The sequence below is a fragment of the Oculina patagonica genome, chromosome 1 (genome assembly GCF_052425735.1).
Source record: "Oculina patagonica isolate OP01 chromosome 1, crgOcupat, whole genome shotgun sequence".
Lineage (NCBI taxonomy): Eukaryota > Metazoa > Cnidaria > Anthozoa > Scleractinia > Oculinidae > Oculina > Oculina patagonica.
The window spans coordinates 48,606,851-48,626,058 of NC_135758.1; the positions used below are offsets into that span (position 1 = coordinate 48,606,851).

Here is a 19,208-nt window from a genome sequence, read left to right on the forward strand (position 1 = left end):
TTAACACGCGTCTATAAAGTCAGCTATAGCTAATCAATTTATTCATTTATACATTTATTTATCATTGTTTGAATCACAGGCAGATCATTCTATGTGTTCTTGGTTGATTAATTATTGTTGACATGAGACGAACAAAAAGAAAAAAAAATCTGTGTGTGTTACTAGACTGAAGCTACTGGTAATAAAGGTCTGGAAATTACATATCTAAATTACTTTTTGCTCTAAATATCTCATTAAAGTTAAATAAAATGTTTCCAGAGCTTCATTAGTAACCCTCATAGATTTTAATATTTTTTGTTCGTCTCATGTCAACAATACATTAACCACGAATCGCACGAACACATAGGGCAGTCTACTCTGTGCTTGAATCTGTCATTCTTGCTTGCTTTCTTTTGCGTCTGGGTCCCCTGTGCAAGTAGTGTAATATTGTATCTATTTATTGGTTCCAGTCTCCCTGCGCTTGAGGGAGGAAGTAATGATGCCGGATCATGGAGGTGCGCGTTTTGTTTGAGGTTTGTGACTCATTACACGCTATTTACATAAATGTTTTCAATGAATTTATAATGTGTAGGTCTTTAAATATCTTTTTCGACGTTTTGGAGAAAATTTGAAACATACTATGATCAGTATGTTGTGAAAACCTCGATGTAGTTTTATAGCAGAGCTCTGTATAATCTATGCAGATGAGAATCGTCAAGTGTCGCAATGTATTTTGATGATTGTGGGCATGTTTTTTCTGTTAGGGAACACTTGACAAATGCACATATGAACATGGAAAGAAGGATTGGAAGCGGCGTCATTTTGTATTCAAGCACATATTGGCTAGTAACATCAGAAGTTTGGAGTTCTATGCTGTTGGAACTAAGAACTGGAGAAAGACAGAACCCAAGGGAGTTTTAGCTCTTTACCCCGGTTATGAAATCCTGAAAGTTCATGAACCAAAGCGCCCATTTGCGTTTGAAATCAAAACAGTCGAACATGCATATCGTTTGGCAGCTCATTCAGAAGATGAACTCAATCAATGGATTCTTATTTTGGAAAGGGAGAGCATTGGTGAGTATTAGTTAAATATTATATTACACTGAGATTGCTTACTTCATGACCTCTGCTCTCCTCCTCTATAAAGTAATTGTTGTGTTTAACTTTTTATATATATATACCACTGTGATAGTTTTATTCAGTTCTTCTTGAGGGGAGGAGGAGGGGCTTTTCTGTAAAATGGATAATAACACCTCCCCCCCCACACACACACACACCCACACTTTACAGCTTCAATAATCACTCCTCTCCTTATATAAGCACATTGGGTTACCTTCACTCTCAGGCAATTTCACGAAAATAAATTTCGAAACCATTAAACTACAGAAGTTATGCGAATTTCAAATATTATAGACTGATAAATAGATAAACAATTTCACCCGAGTAGTTATTCTACAGGTCTGTGCGGTGTACACGTTTGCGAGTTATTTGCTTAATTTTTCCACGCAAATTTATAAAGCTTAGTATGGAAATGCTCATAACTGTGTCCTTCCGAGGGACACAAATATGGCCGTCATGATGTCAGAGAAACCATCTGGAACTCAATTCTGTTTACAACAGCGGCAATCTTTGGCTCATGAGCTAGTACAGTTTCACATAAACACCACTTATTATATCTAAAAATGTTCAATCTGCTGAAAATGGAAAGGAAAGGCCTTTTTCAAACAAAACAGCTTTGTCAGGCACTCAGCTTGATGTCACAGTTACGACGGAGAACTCAAATATTCAAAATGCTCTGTTTAAGAAAGAATGACATATCGATCTGGAAATTTGCAAAATGGTATACTTCAAGTTTATCTTACGTCTAATGATCAACGAAAATCTAGTAGGCCTAGTGAATTTGGATTTCAGAATTTTATGACGTAACATGAAATACTCACGAAATTTAGTAAGCACATTGGGTTATAGCTAGATTTATCATTTTCCTTTTGACTTAGTTAATAATAGAGATTCAAGCCCTTTGAAATTTAAGAAAGGGAGGTTTTGGGTGTGGAATAGGTGCGACCCCAAGTGCCGAAGGCTTGAGTCTCTTGGGCTGGGGGATGCGGGAGCATACCGCCACCTTGAAAATAAAATAAAAAGATGTAGGCCTCTAAGTCTCCACTAAGGGGAGAAGAGAGGGACATGTCACAGTCATGTCCCAGTGGAACAGCACACAAGTCATGGAAATGTCCCCAGAATGAGCAACCAACAAAAGGAGAACAGACAAGCCCTGCATGTGCACCAGTATCCAGCAAACACAGAAATGGAGGAGAGGAACACCAACGGGAGCGGCAGAGCCACAAAGCAACCACAAGGGGACGCCTGCCCTGGGACTGTCACTGCACACCTGGTGGATGTTGTGGGCGCTGCACATGTCCCCACTAACATCCCTGCTTCATGTCCCTGCAGTGTGAACGCACATGAACTTCACTGCTGCACTGCGACCGCCCTGCTCTGTCTCCACGTGTGCAGAGCCCTTTAAGATGCCACTTCCTGCATTTTAAGATCGTAGGCAATGGAAAATTGTCTTGGATAAACCTGGTAGAGTATATATACGTAAGAACAAGCAAACAGAATGACCTCGAAAATTGTTGAGGCAAATCCAGTACATTACCATGCCCAAAAAAACATGGGCTCATGCTAGGATGCCCTCAAGGTAAAAGTAGCCCAAGATCCCACAGAAAAACGAGAAAGGATTGTTCTAAAAAGACTAGTGAACAGGTGAAGCAGGGAAAACATTATCTTACTTTGCCAGAGAAAAGTTACAAAAATGGGAGAATATTACAGCGAGAAAAAGGAAGCAGAGGAAATAGTTGCCAAATTATTGGCGAAAAATAACCTGCTGGCTCCATCTTTTCCATTTTTTAATATTTATATTTCTGGGAGTTTGAGCTATCATTCAATGGTTTTCAACAGAAATTTACATATGCAAGATAGAGTAAAGTCTTTTAGATTTCTTTCACACTGTAAGCAAAAACAGGGGCTGGAAACGATTGCCATAATGGGAGGGTTGAAATCTCTGTAAAATAAAATAGCCAAAAAAGTACTGGTTTAAATCTGTTGGTCCAAAGAGTCAGAGAACATGTCCTAACTACAATTATTGTTTTTCTTCATTAAACAGTCAACTCATTCTGTGTGGAACCTGAAATAACTGATCAAATGGCAAGGCTGGGAGCAACAGATACATGTCACCTTCATGTAGCAAACAGTGAACTGCGGCTTCTCTGTGCAAAGGATGGAAGGCTGCTTGTGGCATGGCCCTTCACTTGTCTACGGCGATACATGAGTACACGGGGCAAGTTCACAGTTGAAGCTGGTCGGAGAGCTCCCACAGGACAAGGCAAGTTTACATTCCTGACCCCTCAACATGACGAGATTTACAAGCTCCTGGATAATGTGGTCAAGTCTAGAGCAAGTCATAAGCCAAGCTTATCTTCACATGAAAGCCTAAGAAAAACACAATCTGTACCCATTGCTACTGCATGCTGCCACTAAAGACATCCCACCAAATGGTTATGATCATTTAGCATCTACACCAGTATCCTCTCCAGCTACTGATGATCAGCTTTCACCAAGAATGACAAATTCAATGAAAAACACCTATTCTGCTCCCTATGGACACCTACCGCCTCGGGACACGACAAAAACAGCCACACCTCTTACAGGTCAAGTTGTGCCAGGAAGTAGATTGTCTGTGGAATCTGAAGAGGGCGATCAATACAACACGTTAAGTCAGCCAGTACATGGTGCTAATGAACCTCAGTTACAACAGGGTCAACAAGGTGTTAGTGAAGCTGGATACAATGTCCTTGATCGACACCTGACCTCACCTCAGGATGGAGAATATAATGTCTTGGATCGTGGCCCAAAGTTAGGAACAGCCTCGCAACATCAACAGCAAGGAACAGAGGATGTTTATAATGTGATTGGTGAGACACTGCACCCCGTAACTTTACCTGCTAGTTCTCAGGCAAGTGAAGATGTTTACAATACCCTGTCCACTTCACAAAGTAATACAGCACCACTACCTATATCAGCTCCCGAGGAAACTTATAATACACTGGATCTTGGGTCCCCTGCAAGGTCACCTCATAAAGCTTCCCATCATACAGCAAGCACCGACTCTCAAGGATCTGTCAGGCCACCAAAACCAACAGCTAGGAAGTTATTTGAGCCAGTTAATAAGCAGACATCATCAGTACCTGATGGTGATGATACACGCAAGAAAGCAACAAAACCTCCCCCGCCTCCAGTTAGAAAGACACCGGAAATGTTTCAGAAATCCCAGTCAGTAGATGAAGGTGGCGAAATGTATAACACACTGAACATGTCAAAATCAAGGCCACCAGCTCCCACTAGAAAAACATCTGAACAGTTGAGAAAACTTCAGAAATCCCAGTCACTCTCAGTTGATGAAAGTAGTGATATGTATAATACCCTTGATACAGTAACACACCCACCAGTACAACCAAGGAAGTCACATATGAACAAACAAACATCACTTGACAGTGATGATATGTACAATACACTGGATACCACAAGAGTAAGTACACCACCAGTTCCTGCACGGCAAAAAAAGTCCTCGTCAACCACAGAAGGTGATGACATGTACAACACCCTGGATACTGCAAGAGTTGGGCCTGACCCTCATAATGAGGGGATGGACAATGTAATGGCTTCCAATCTGCCGAGAAATGATGATGACATGTACAATACACTTGATACAACACAACCTGGGTCTTCTTTATCTGTACCTGTTCCACCCCAAAGATCCTTTTTAAGCCATGGGGGCACTAGCTCTCCTCGCAGTAGCCCAGGAAAAAGAGTTTCTCCAGAGTTAAAGAGAAACTCTACATCCACCATACAATCAGTACGTTGTCCTTTAGATGCTTCACCATCACTGTCCAAGACTCATCCAGAGGCATCGTCATTAGATGACCTGGATTCTTATGCAAGCATTGATTACGCAGCTTTGTCACCACCAAAAGGTGCACTTAAGCAGCCACCAATCCCAGTGCACAGGTCAGGTCCCTTCAAGGGTAGAAAAACCAGTGCACCTGACGTGCTATCAATTGCAGGGCATCCTGGGGGGAAGGAATTTAAAAAGCCAGGGAAGAGTGGGCTTGTGTCAAATTTGAAAGCTTCCCTTGAGGCCGGAGGTTTGGATCTGACTAAACTACACAGAAAACCTAAAAAGTTGTCCAGAGATGAAAGTGAAGAGCGACCCACATATGCAGAGGTTGATGAGCAAGGCCCCAATCAGGCCTTGACAGATGACGTCTTTGCTCCTGGGACTCCACCCACAAGACCTGCCAGATCACAATCATCACCATCGGAAGGCAAGGCAGGAGAGGATATATATGATGAATTAGACCCGTCAGCACAGCTCAGACCCAAGTCTCTGCAGATCACCAAAGCTAAGAAAAATGCTAAAAAATAATTTAATGTTATTGTCAATAAATTTGGCTTCCTCGCAGTGACCAAGTGAAAACGTGTTTGCAGAATTTGAAATAGCTTGAGGATACAGACGTGTCACACACTGCTACCATGGAAATCCCATGCAAGTCATCCTGGCTCTCATGGGATACCTGTGGTGACAGTACTTTTTGTAATAATTTTATATCATAACACAGAGTTTTCAAACACAGAGAAGAAAGTTGGAAATATGATGCACAGCAAAGTATTTTTGACAATGTTCAAGGTATTTGGAAATGTGATAAAACACTGTGATTGGTATTTTTTTTTCCCTCAATTGGATATAATTTGAGGGAATCATGGTGGTTGAATGTATTCTGCATTGCCAAGTCTAGCACTTGTTTTGTTTAATATACCATGATTCCCTTCAGGTGCATCTCATACAGGGAATTGAGCATTAGACCTGATTACGATTCAAGGCACAGGAAAACTTAGTCCTCAGTGGCATTGTCAAGTATGGCGCTAATTTCATTGCTACCTAATTTTGACATACTCTTTTGGGTTCTTGATGACATCTCTTAACCAGTGACATTAGTATTTGATGGACTCACAATGATAGGAGGAGTCTTAGAAGGGTTTGAAGTCCAGTTTCAGGAATGGGCAATATTATCCAACATTTGACATATTTTCTTACAGTAGAAACAATGCACAGCAAAGGGATTCATTAGATTAGTTACAGTGTTTGTAATATCCATGCTCAAGTTCTTAACTTTGAAGCTTTTGTGATATTGTTACATCATATCCCTGTTTTATTTGTGTTTAGAATTTATAGAAGTAAATCTGTCAGGAGGAATTTTTTGACAACAGAAAATAAATCAAAGCAGTAAAATTAGTTAAAATGATTCAATCATATTTTATGTAGTTTCAAGGTCATTATCTAACTGAAAAGAAATGATATTAGAGTTGTGCAAAACTCAAAAATAATTGTGTCCAGATTACATTTTTATCTGTCAGCAAAGAGATACATAGAGTACATGTACATGTAATATATTTTTGTAACAGTAATAGTTAAAGTTCTCTGCATAGCAAATATCGCATATTAATAGAATATTTTATTAGAATAGCAAAAGCATTATGGTTACATAGCAAAATGAAAACACTCAGCATAGTAACATAATATAGTAAGATTACAGTAGCTAGGTTGATTAATATTTACCACTTATATTAGACTTATTCTCTGCTGACAATGTTTTTGTTAGAAGCATTGATTATCCTGGATAGAGGCCCTGCCAGGGTTAAACAGGGGGGATCCCGTGTCGCTAATCTAAATTTAAAAATGTGCCGTGTTGCTGTTGCTGTTTTATCACACTTCCCGTCGCTGTCAGTTGTTGCATTGAAGGAAAATTGCTTGTCCTTGTCGGAATTTAAGTTTTTCCAGAAGGGTTGCCATTTGTCGCGATTTTATTTTATGTGCTGTCACTACTTTCTGGGCCATGTCACTTGTCGGAATCTACCCTTGCAGGGCCTCTGGATAGAGCTTGATTTTGATTCAGTAATCCTCAAAATCCTTAACCCCCTGTGTTGTGATCTGTTGAAATGTGGCAAAAGAAACAAATAAGTTCAAAGGATCGACATTTTATTTAAGCACATGATATCCATGAGATTCCAGTCATAGAGCAATTTATGGGGAATTTATGCCGTGTCCAAAGCTTGCTGTCCAGTGCACAAATGGTTGGCAACAAACAGGGGCTGACAGTCATGTGATGGCAAACCAATTTGTGCATTTTTATATTTCTTCTGATAAAATTTGATAGTCAAGAAAATAATTTAGGTAGCTTCATAAGGTTTTATTTACCAAACAAATGCTTCTTGTTTCCCATAACTCCCAAAATAGTTTTTTTTTTTTTTAAATAATGTCCATCCACTAGTTTCTAAAGAGATTATTGATAATTAATTATAGCAATTTTTACCTAGTAAATGAACCAGCAGCTTATTATTCTGACAGAACAGCAGTGATGTGACTGTATCATAAATTAATATTTTGAAATAGTTAGAATGAAAAATAAATAGAAATTTTATTTCTGCAAAATTTATTATATTTGAATAAAAAAAAAAATATTTTTATGTCGTGTTTGCCTAATTCTAAGCATCTATGGTGACCTAAACAGGGCTGCAAATAACAGTTAGTTATCGGACATTGGCTGACCAAAATTTGCTCATGTCAGACAAAATCCCAAGTGTGGTCGGACATAATGTCGGGACAATTTTTGATCAGAAATCATTTTACAGCAACAATGAATAAACTTTTTTTTCTTGGTGATGTCCGACCAGAATTTTGTGTTGTCTGACCAAGATGGTGTCTTAGTAGGACATACCGGTATGTCCTTTCAAGTGAAAAAAAATATTTGCAGCCCTGCCAAAAGGATAATTAATTTGACACCAGAAGTAAAGCCAGTAAAGAGCCTATAAATATGTTTATTTTCAATTGATATAAAAGCAACTTGACTATGTATGTGAGGTTTGTGCTTGCATTTGCATTAGCAGTGTTCACATGGGAAGCAAATGCAAGCTAAATGCAACAAAATGGACAATTCTCCATTCCTTACACTTGCATTGTGCTAGTTCACACCTGATGTCCTTGCATTTGTGTTTGCGTCGCTCATGTAAACCAGCCCTTAAATTAAATTAACCATACGGTGTTCTCCCTAGGTATTTAAAGCCAGGTGAGCCGCCTTGCTTGATTCACAGGAAAATGGTTGCTGCCTGGCTTAAAATTGAAGATTAAATACAACGTAACATTGATTTGAAATCTGGAACTGGGAATTTCTATTTATAAGCAAAAAAAAATCACTTAATAAAGTCAACGAGACTGGCTTTTTACCGAGTTTTCCACTATTAATACGATTTTGTGATTTACCCTCTCATTAATATGTTTAAACTTGTGATGCATTTGTTTTGTTGGACGGCAGCTATCTTTATCAAATGGTCACACAGACTTCAAGGTGTCGTACGCAGGATACCAAGCGACATTCCCGTGTTCATGGAAAGAATGATGAACTCAGTCGACTCAAGTTGTTCAGAACAGAAACAAAAAGCTTGGTGGTGGTTTGGCTTAAAGCCTGAAATAAGTTCATTTTTACTCTGGAAAAGAGACAGGATGGGGGAACAAGTTCCAAACTCAGGGTTTAACGTTTGAAAATCAGTCAGAATACCCCCTGGCCTTCCCAAAATCTTAAGGAGAACACTGTCATATGATGGGAAAAGGACCACCTTCCCTCTAGCCCATGCACCTTCTATTTAAAACCTTGATGGCCAGTTACTGGTCCTATTCAGTATTGTCCTACCACCTTAAAATATGTACTATTTCATAGTGTTCTGTTTTAAATATGTAGACTAAAATAATCAGTTACCAAAATTTGCCCTTAAAGTTTCCAAGTGAGAACAAAAATATTTATTATAAGTACAATCATCAACACTCTAATCACTTTTTGTTTTGTGAAATTTGTGACACTTCAGATAAAGTTCTTTCTAAAGCTTCCACCTGGCCACTGTAAGAGCCCTTCTTTGCAGGCAGTGCTGGTAGATTGGTAACACACTCGGCTCGATTTTCAACATCTGATGGCTCTGATACTGAACTTTTAAGAGCCAAAGAAACCCTTTCAGTGCGTGGCTTTTGTGGAGGGATCATGGAAATTAATGAATCTTCAAAGCTTTTGGATTCAGCATCTGCTGCAAATGCTGCAAAGTGGGTGAATGTTGGTGATGTACCCAAAATGCTGTCAGAGCTCTTGCTTCTCCGTCTGGTAAGTACAGAGTCTGAAGCTCGCTCAGCAGCCTCCTTTCTGTTCTTTTTCTTTTTGCTCAGATCCACTTCAGCATACAGAGCTGGCAGAACCTCAACACTGGATGAATAAGCTGCATTCAAGTACATAAAATTTGGAGAACCAACTATTGATATTGCCTTTTCTCCTCTTGAGTACTTTCGCCCTTTTTCCTCTTCATGTGAAGTGCTTTGCTGAGTTAATTCTGGTTGGCTGGGTCTGTCTGGCCTTGATTGTAAATTACTTGATTCTTGGGAGTATTCATTGCTACTTGTCAATTCATCAAAAGATCCTCCTATTCCAAAATCATCTGTAGGTGTCGGGGGCGTCATTTGCTCCCCTGGCATCTGTTGGCTGGCAGCAGGCTGTTTGGGGGGACATCTTCCTTCCACTTCAAATTTTGCATCCTGTAAACACCACAAGATGTATCATGGACTCAGGCCTGTCTAGCAAGCAGAATAGTGGATAAAAGATCTTAGTCTTCACGGAGGTGATATTCAAAGAAACGTAATAGAAATAAAATATTATAAATGGGAATTTGCAGTGGTGTATCTGTTGAGCATTCTCAAAATCCCGCCTTTATGTGTACTGTTTTATTATTTATGCCATCACAACATGTACAGCGTGAACAGCTTCATGGCATATAATACAAACAAAAATGAAACATATATTATATGGTAATAAGAATGGAAAATAAATATTTTTATCTGATGAGACTGAAGGGTAAGTCTTTGGAGACTTGAGATCTTTGTCCCTGGCAAAATTAACAAATTTCTTACATGAACTTAAGCTCCTTACCAGTGACTGAGCTAAGTTACGACTTGTAGTACTTGGTGAGCGAGCCAGTCGATCATAGCTTCCTTCACGTATGCTACTTGCTGATGGAACTGGGTTAAGTCTGTTGTACTGCTCTCTGACCTGAGTAGAGCTGGATGTCTGGGAGCCCCAACTTGGAAGTCTTTCCAGGCGATTGTAGCTAAGGGTTGATTCTGAGGTAATTGAAAAGCTTCCTAGGCTGTGTGCACTGCCAATGCTGTCTGACCGGCCTATGTGGTTGTATGTTTCCTGCATTGCTCCTGTGTCAATTGATTGTGGAGCAGACTGGTTGATGTTTCTCACATGACCATCACGGTTCATTGAAGGAACTAAATAACAACAGAGTTTATTTCAGTCAACTAAGTTTCATACAGTAAGCATTAATTACTCCTGATTAGTAAACAGCCATCAATCAACCAAAAAAACTATTATTACAGACGCTCTTAGTGTTACATGCATAGCGGCTATCTTTCTCAACATTGTCTTTTGACATGCTGCTTGAAATGAGCCAATCAAATACAAATTATGTATAGCAGTGTTGCTTCATGTAAATGAGCCCACAGGTTCAGAAGGTCATTCTAATGAACTCTGATTGGTGGATTTTAATCTGTCTTGTTTGTTTAGAATGTCAAAAGATGGATATCAAAAGATACCGGTAGCTATTACCCATGTGACACTGAAAGGGGGCGTAATTAGCATAACCATATCCTGTTCCAGGCTTAATTCAGTAGTTGGGGGAGAGCGAAAAATGTGTGCGTGCGAGAAAAATAATGAGCAGGATGTTTTTTCCTTGCTCGCCCGGGTTTTTCACTTCCTCCTTCAACTACCGAGAGCCTTGAACAGGCTAGCATAACCAATGACTGATAATTAGGCAAACTCGCAATCTGATTGGCTGCACAATTTCGATAGGCTGCGATAGGTCTAATTTCGATAGGCTGCCTTGGGAGCACACACAAGTGAAGTTGCTGAAAACACAAACAGTAACTATGAATAAACCATAGACTACTGTAGATGGCTTTCTCTCAGTTCCTATTGGCTTTTGATATGGGGCTTCGGCCCTCATCACCAACTATCAACTGATAAGCCTCAAGCTTGCCATCAATGTATGCATGTACTGGTACTATCTACATGTTAAGTAGTAGCTGTCATTCAAATTCCTGATGCTCTTTAAATCATAAATCGTGTTACTAGTCAGGTTATGCTTACAGTAGAGCTCACCAAGCGCATAAACCCTTGAACTATTTTCTGCTAAAAAATGCAATCTAAAGGACTTAATGTTCACACTAACCAGGGAAGATCACTTGAATTTCCCAAGGAGGAAGACGGTTCTAAAAGCCAAAGAGGAAACTTAACTGGAATTTTCACAAGGGTGGGATGGGGGATAACAAACTAAAAGACCTTCTAACAGTAAGAGAGGTTGAATTTAAACTATTTCAATGTTATCTTGATGTCTTTTTCTCCAAGGTTTTTCTATGGGTACGCTTGTTGTCCTCACTTCTGAAAAACTAACATTTCCAAATTCCAAATTGACCTGGATAGAGGACCGCATGAAAACCAGTTACAGCTGATGTGGCTTCCTCTCTTAATATTACAATTTATTTTTATATTTTTATGGAACAACACAATTTAATGATATGAGTCATGTTTTCGTAGCTGATACCTGATATAGGTTGGAGGCTAAACCTCAGTTGATCATATGCTCTTTCAATGTCGTCTTCCGTTAATTCACTTGACGCTGCTGGGGAACGGCTGTCCTGACGTCTTCTGAGCCGAGCAGAAGCAAAGTTGTCTATCACATCAAAAATCTTGTTATCATCACCATTGTGTGTGAAGAAGTTGTACTTCCCTTCACCCATAGGTGAAGCTCTTCCACCCTCAAATATAAACTCATTGGAATCCATAGCTTCATAGCTACGAATTGTTGTCAAGGGCCACTGAGCCAGCACAGCTCGCGTACGCTCCAAAGCTAATGTCAGACCCCACCTTGAGATATGTAAAAGACATTGTTGATCCCTAGCTCCAATTCGCTGCATTTGCCGACTACCACTGCCTTTGACTCTAAACACTTCACCTACAAAAAACAACTTGTAGTAATCAGAGAATGCTCACAAGATACCCACTTCATGTTTTCCTGCTTAATCCCAAAAGCTTTTGATAATAATCTATGAATTATCTCATAATTAACAATTATTCTGCAAAATCGTGTGAAATGTCCCCTTATACTTAGCTGACGAGGCCGTAGGCCAAGACAGCTAAAATTATACAACATTCTGAAATATTGAATAGGACAAAAACAACAAATTGCCAACAAAATGCATTTTACAGTTAGAAAAACTGTGGTTATGCAGCACTTTGCAAGACTTTAGATTAATCTTGGTAACCTACGTATATCACAGGATATTTGTTATGTGCCAAATTGTTACTGCAATGAGTTCCAGAATAGTGTGGCATTGAACATTTTTTGTATCTATTCATTTAAGTCTACTTCTCAATCAACAAAACATATGAGAGACTCTGATTCAATAGATTTGTGCTCACTCTGTTGTATGCGCATTTCAAACTGACATCATAGCCACACCCACCTGCTACTCGTGGGTTTAAAATGGTTTGCATTTGAAATTGAATCACCCACAGATCCATGATAGTCTCACTCTCTGCAGCTAACAGCAATGTCTCAGCATCAGTGCTAATCTCAAAAATATGTTGCTTAGTTTTGTGTTCCATTCTTTTAAAGACCTTGTATCTTGGAAACAATTCTAGTGTCCCACGCGGCATTTGCCGTCGCCAGCCATCCTCTCTGTCAAACCACTGGAGGAAAGGCTGATCACCTGCACAATATTTTCGCAGTACATAGTATCCCTTCTTCCATTTTTTGGTAAAAGACTTTTTTAACCAGCCCTTGTTTTTAGCATCCTCTTCTGTAGGTTTCTCTAACCATCCCTACGAAGAAAATGTTCATATAAGAAGTTACAAAACATTTTCAATTATTTTCAAAACAATGCCGTACATTCCAGTTATAACCCCCCCCCCCCCCAAAAAAAAAAAAAATCCTTTTTAAAAACAAATTTGGCCTCACAAATATAAATACTTAAAATAGAAATAAGTAATGAAAAAGTTGGCAAGTAAATACTAGTTATGCAACGTTTTTGAGTGGTATACTTAACAATTATTCCACAAGCGCACGTTGGATATAAGATAGTAGATACCCAACAAAGCAAAGCGCACAGCGCCTTGTTGGCTATAATGATCACATATCCAACAAGCTCGAGCGGAATAATTTTGTCGAGAATAAGATTGCAGCACACGATGGGAAGGTTGGGTTGAATACTGTTGCATATACAACAGCTTTCCTGTATAATTTCTGATTGGCTGTATTTTCTATGGCATGGTATAAAGTGCAGTATACTCCTCATCAGGGACGATCTTACAGTCAAACCAGATGTTCTTTTGATGGGAAGTCTGCAGTGTTGTAGTGCGACATTCCAATATTGATTGACAGTTTGCTAGTCCTATCTTGCAACTTTCAATTCAAATTTGTTCAAAAAGTTGCCAAGTTCCAGTTTTCATTTTTGCCATATAATACAAGATTATACCACCTTTGTTTCGAAGAAACAGAAAATAATTGCCCCTTATTCGACTGTTTATCAACAGAATGTGACAAATAAGTGACAGGCTTAGTTTTCCTTTGCTAAGCTAGAAATTATGCTTCCTTATGCAACCCTAAGCCATAACTTGCGGAGCCAATTTGAAATATTTCTAATGGCAATTCCAAGGTTGTGCGATTTTAACTAAGCCTGTCACTAATTTCTCTCCGTGATACAGTCACCTCCACAACACAGCCACTTTTCCTTAGCCCTTTGGTCTCCAAATTAAAGAGGCTTTGATGTATTCATATTTGTCAACCAGCAGTAACAGCCAAATCAATAACAATAGGTGATGTCACCCTGAGTATCTTTGCTATTCAGCTGCTGTAAACACACCCTTAAATGTTGTGATTAGTTAACAATTTTCAACATAGCGTGCTATGGAAACTCAACAGTCCACTATGACCTATTCTTCTCATTGGTGCTTACAAGCCGCTATATATTCACTCAACCTCATCACATTCAAATCAATTGGCGTTCCATTCTGATTTCCTGTGGCCACGACGTTTACCCTGAACATTCATGCTCCTTGGATCCTAATATATTCAGCTAATCTAGTAAACGAGTGCTATCAGCAAGACATGCTTAATTTTATACTTGAGTAGAAACTAGTTGGTTGCACTCAAAGACATGTAAGCTTTAGTTTACGTTTATACGATATAAATTGGTGTAATGTTCATTTTAACTCTGAAAGGAACATTCTGGTAATCAACATTAAAACACACTTATAAAACTGCCTTCCTACCTCAAATATATCTTCGATGTCCTCCTGATCCGACATTGCGTTCTTTCCAAGGTCTAAAGGAACGTAGCCAATATGGCCGCCAAGGATTCAAGTGATCAAACGATCAAGAAGGGCCGGCCAAGCTAACATTACGATAGAAGAGGCAAAGAAACATTCTTAACCCCTGTTAACTAAGCTCAAGCTAATGAATATTCAGTAGAGTAACGCCTGCTTTCATCGGAAAATCGAACGACGTACAAAAAATGTTCCGCGTTCCACACACCGGAAAGTGAAAGTCAACGCCTTACATCTTGGAGAGGGACTGGAATTGATAGGGATGGGTGCGAGAGGAGGGCAAAGACAAGTGGGCAAAACTTACCAAGAGCGAATCACCCTGGATGTCTATACTATCCGGATCGATGTGACTTCCAAATATTAGCTACCCCGTTTAAAAAATATACAGTCATCGTCCAAAACAAAAAGAGAAAGCGAAGAGGGATACAGCCAAACTGGAGCGCCAAAGACACCATAATAAATTAATAATAACAATAATAATGATGATGAACAATGATGAACAATAATGATGAATTGTTCAAGTGGTAGGACAGAGTAACCAATGCTGAGGTTCTCGAGCGAGCTGGCATTCCGGGCGTGTTCATGCTGCTCATGCAAAGGCGTCTCCGCTGGCTCGGGCATGTGCGTCGCATGGACGATGGCCGCATCCCAAAAGACATGCTCTGTGGAGAGCTACGCGAGGGATCCCGCCCTGTTGGCCGGCCAAAGCTCCGCTTCAAGGATGTTTGCAAGCGAGACATGAAGAAAGCAGAGATTGATACAAACACGTGGGAAGAAGTAGCTGACATCAGAGTGGCCTGGCGACATGCAGTATCTTCAGGAGTCGGGAGGGCTGAGAATACCAGAAGTGACCAGCAGGCCTTGAAGAGAACCAGAAGAAAGACCAGGGCACCTCAATTGCAGCACCATCCGCCTTCGTCTGCGTTATTTGCAACAGAGACTATCACTCCAGAGTGGGACTCTTTAGCCACTGGAGACGATGCTCCGCATCGACATAGCGCTACACCATCGTCTCCCGAGACGAACGGCTGAAGACGACGAATGATGATGATGATGATGATGATGATGATACGATAAGTGGGAACTAGTATACGCGAAACTACACTTCATGTAAAGTAGAGACAAAAAAAATAGTTTGTGTTAGCCAGAATCGAATATATAAAAGAATCAATCAATGAGAAATTTACACCATATTAAGGATGATTGTGTTCTAAAGTCTCGAAAGTTTACTCATCGTTTCTGTCATTGGACATAGTATTTAGTGATTGCGGTATTTTGCGTTATAACGGAAATACGCTACTCATTAATGTTTTTTTCGCGGAGGTTACGACGGGATCAATTGTTCTGCCTTCAGTTTAAAATCAAAAACGCTTCCTTGGCCTTACGGATTGATGGGGATTAATGTGATGTGGTTAGCAAAAGAAAGGAAATGTTCTGCGACTGTATTGGGTTTAGATTTGATCAGATTTATGGCACGGCGGTGTTCATTAAATCGTAATCTCTAGTCTCCTCTGTATTGTAAATTACAGCGGCTACATTGAATCATGTACTAGATGATAACCTGAAAACAGGCTTCCCGGCTGCAAAAACGTTTTTAGGCTCTCATCCCGATGCATTTCCCTTCGAGGTCTTTCCGTTGTGGAAAAAACTGCGCTACTTGTCCTGATATTTCCGACAGACTTTTTACCTTACCTTTCATGATCTTTTTTTACTGGTGAAACGCGCCACATCAAATCAAACCTGATCTAAAGCCTGGTCCTCATATAATGGCCCCGATCGTTTCTATTGCAACTATTTCGTTGGCAAATATTGAGACGATCGTAGGCAATCGAAGCGATTGGGTGTTTTCATATGATCGTCCCGATCGCCTGGTATGAGCGAAGACCTACGAAAAACAATCATTTGAGCCCTAAATCCAACACAGTGGCAGCCTTCAATGAAAGAGCAAAACTTGTGGCCTCCTATCTTCTCAGTTATAACTGGGAAAGAGAAGCTAGAAGGATAGAACACGGGAGATCCAATTTAGCGATCGTGATCGCCCCAATCGCCGCAGACGCTAGCGATTGTCTGTGTATTGCTCTCATATAATCGCCCCGATCACAAGAAAACTTTTTAAAGTGGCAGAGGCGATAGAAACGATCGGGGCGATTGTATGAGAACCAGCCTTAACAAATGAATTAAATAGTTAGTTAAACATAGAAGCGAGCAGTCTTACATGTTAACGGTATAAAGAAAAGAGCAAGTCTTTAGTGCACTAAAGATGACCTAACGGTACAGAAGAAGGCGAAACGATCAGTGAAGTACAGATTTTTAATACTGCTGGTTTAACTTGAAAGAGCTATTTTCGCTAATGGTACGAAAATTCGGAAAATCTAACAAATGACTCTAAAACCTTTCGTGTCATTCGTGGGTACATGGCGGATTGTATGGACCTGTAACGGTACCAAAACTAGGCGTCATCTTCAAACAGTTAAAAGAGGGCAGGATTGACTGTGCCAGTTATTGCTTTGCTTTCACATCTTTCACGGTCAGCTGCATTGTTATGTAAAATCAAACGTTTACCGTGAAAAGGCTACTGGTTGAAAACAAATATTACATTCTAACTTTCCCGCTGATCACAAATATGTCCCTGTGCTTTCTTTGCATGTGTGTAAGAGTGAAAGCTCGATTTTTCTCTTCATAAAGAGAGAGCGACGGCAAAGCAAGCGAGGAAAGAAGAAGTTTCCTTTTCAATGTTATATATTTATTTTTGCTATGCATATAGATAATCCGGCTATTTACATTTGTAAAGGTATATGTAATTTCATATTTCAACGCGATATGAATATACTTATTTCTTGCGCCCTCCATAATAACTTGGCTTAAATATACAGTGGTGGGTAATTGAAAATAAATAAGATCATGTCAGTTTTAAAACAGTTTTCAGACTTAAAGTACTTTCTACTTAAAAAATTAAGCTTGCGATTATTGGAAATCATTTCACAACTCAGGGGAGGTGTGAAAAAGCTGTTGAAAGCAAACTGTGTACGGCATTAGTCAACGCCCTGCCTGCCGGTGCCTGCAGAGAGAACTGATCTAGTACTGCTGCACATTAATACATGTGCTGGTACATAATTTGATTAGAACTAAGCTAATCAACCAGTTACAAAATTTAAATTTATCGGCGGACGAATAATTTCAAGCTTTCTTAAGGCATTTTCAGTGTTTTTGTTTTACAAGATCACAGTTAAGTCATCAATATTTCTATTTTTAACAACTCCGGCTTTAAAAAACGTTTCGAATGCAGCTAAACAGTTGAAAAAATAATTCCTTGCAGTTTCTGCGAAATTCAGCACTGAAAAACGAGTAGACAAAAGCATTAGCCGTACTGTTAACAAGCATTAGATAGTAAGCTACTATAGCATAAGTTTTGGGTACTGATACAGACACTGCTATTAACAACAGGTATGTAGCGAACGGTACTGAACATAAAACAAAGATGGCGGTCAATAGAAGGACAATAAGCACAACTCCTCTCTTTCTCTGGTCATTTGTGGGGCGAAACTTTCGAAAAAGTTTTGATCCTTGACTACGCGATAATATTCGAATAACAGCAACATTAGCGGCCACGATAAAAATAAGTGGAACAAGAAAAGTAGCTGACAGGGTCATCAAAAGCATCACTGTTATATCGGTACCCGGTATGTAGTCGTACGAACAAAACGGAATTAATCCTCGACCGCAAAATTGCGCTTCTAACCTCTTTAAGAAATAAAAATCTGGCAGAGTGAACACAAGAGAATAATACCACGAAAATACAACCATAATAACTGTTCGACGAGTGTTGAGAACAAAATCAAACGGTTTTACAACTGCTAAGTAACGTTCAGCTGTAACACAACAGATCAGGCAGGATGAGGCACAAAGCGTTGTCCATGATAAACCACCAACGATTTTACAAACCGGTGTAATGGAAGCCTTTGAGTCGATCCCTACGACTTCGTTAATGTTGTATATAATACAAACAGACATGTCGGCCACACATAGGTTTTGGATGAGAAGTTTCATTGCTGCACACTGATCCCCGCTCCGCTTCATTCGCTGTAAAACGATTATAACAAGCATGTTCCCCAAGACCGATATGACCAATAACAGTTTGCTAAGGACCACTTCAGCCATCGTATGCCATGATTTCGGCGGGATTATACATTGGCAAAACTGTTCATAAGCTTGTCTTTCTTTCTCTGATTCCGGAAAAGTTGAGCCGAGACAGTTGAAAGGAGCTTGCTGTGACGAATTCATCTTGATGCAGTCAGTGCAGAAACAAGTTTGTTTTGAAGGTGTTAAGAAAGTAGAATGAGGTTGTTTGTTTTCGCTAGCTGGATATCACTCGAGATCTCAATTGCTGCTTGACAACCATTTACTTCTGTTCCGCTTTTTGAGTTCAATTAAAGGCGGGCTGTCACAAACGAAAGAATATTAAATAGCCAGTTTCAGAAACGTGCTCCACACAACGGAAAAATCCTTTGGTCTTTGCCGTTGTCTTGTGTTTTCTTTTAATTTGACTATCAATAACTCTTTTGTTGAAGCGAAAAGTTTCTGAGCATACAATTATCCTAATGTATTCTTCATGCAAGCTTACTTACGTCATGAATAAGAAATTAGACGGTAAAGATGAACTACTTGATAGAAAGCTCGCGTTATGTTACTTAC

At 39.6% G+C, this 19,208-nt stretch overlaps 2 protein-coding genes and 1 pseudogene across 3 annotated transcripts; 1 reads left to right on the forward strand and 2 right to left on the reverse strand.

Annotated features, from left to right (window-relative positions):
- The first annotated feature begins 459 nt into the window (after nucleotides 1–459).
- LOC144635755 (uncharacterized) lies at nucleotides 460–7,339 on the forward strand (annotated as a pseudogene). Its single transcript, XR_013567414.1, has 3 exons — nucleotides 460–512; nucleotides 744–1,053; nucleotides 3,143–7,339. The product of XR_013567414.1 is annotated as an uncharacterized LOC144635755 (transcript).
- LOC144635764 (uncharacterized) lies at nucleotides 7,052–14,757 on the reverse strand. Its single transcript, XM_078494850.1, has 5 exons — nucleotides 14,463–14,757; nucleotides 12,656–13,013; nucleotides 11,734–12,144; nucleotides 10,056–10,402; nucleotides 7,052–9,664 (listed from the first exon to the last, which is right to left on the reverse strand). Exons 1-5 carry the CDS (start codon nucleotides 14,496–14,498, stop codon nucleotides 8,918–8,920), a joined length of 1,899 nt encoding a protein of 632 aa, XP_078350976.1. The 5' UTR covers nucleotides 14,499–14,757; the 3' UTR covers nucleotides 7,052–8,917.
- A 2,487-nt stretch (nucleotides 14,758–17,244) lies between these two features.
- Nucleotides 17,245–19,190, reverse strand: LOC144635773 (somatostatin receptor type 4-like). The gene has a single exon (XM_078494861.1). The coding sequence runs from the start codon at nucleotides 18,795–18,797 to the stop codon at nucleotides 17,781–17,783; it is 1,017 nt and encodes a 338-aa protein (XP_078350987.1). The 5' UTR covers nucleotides 18,798–19,190; the 3' UTR covers nucleotides 17,245–17,780.
- Nucleotides 19,191–19,208: the final 18 nt, after the last annotated feature.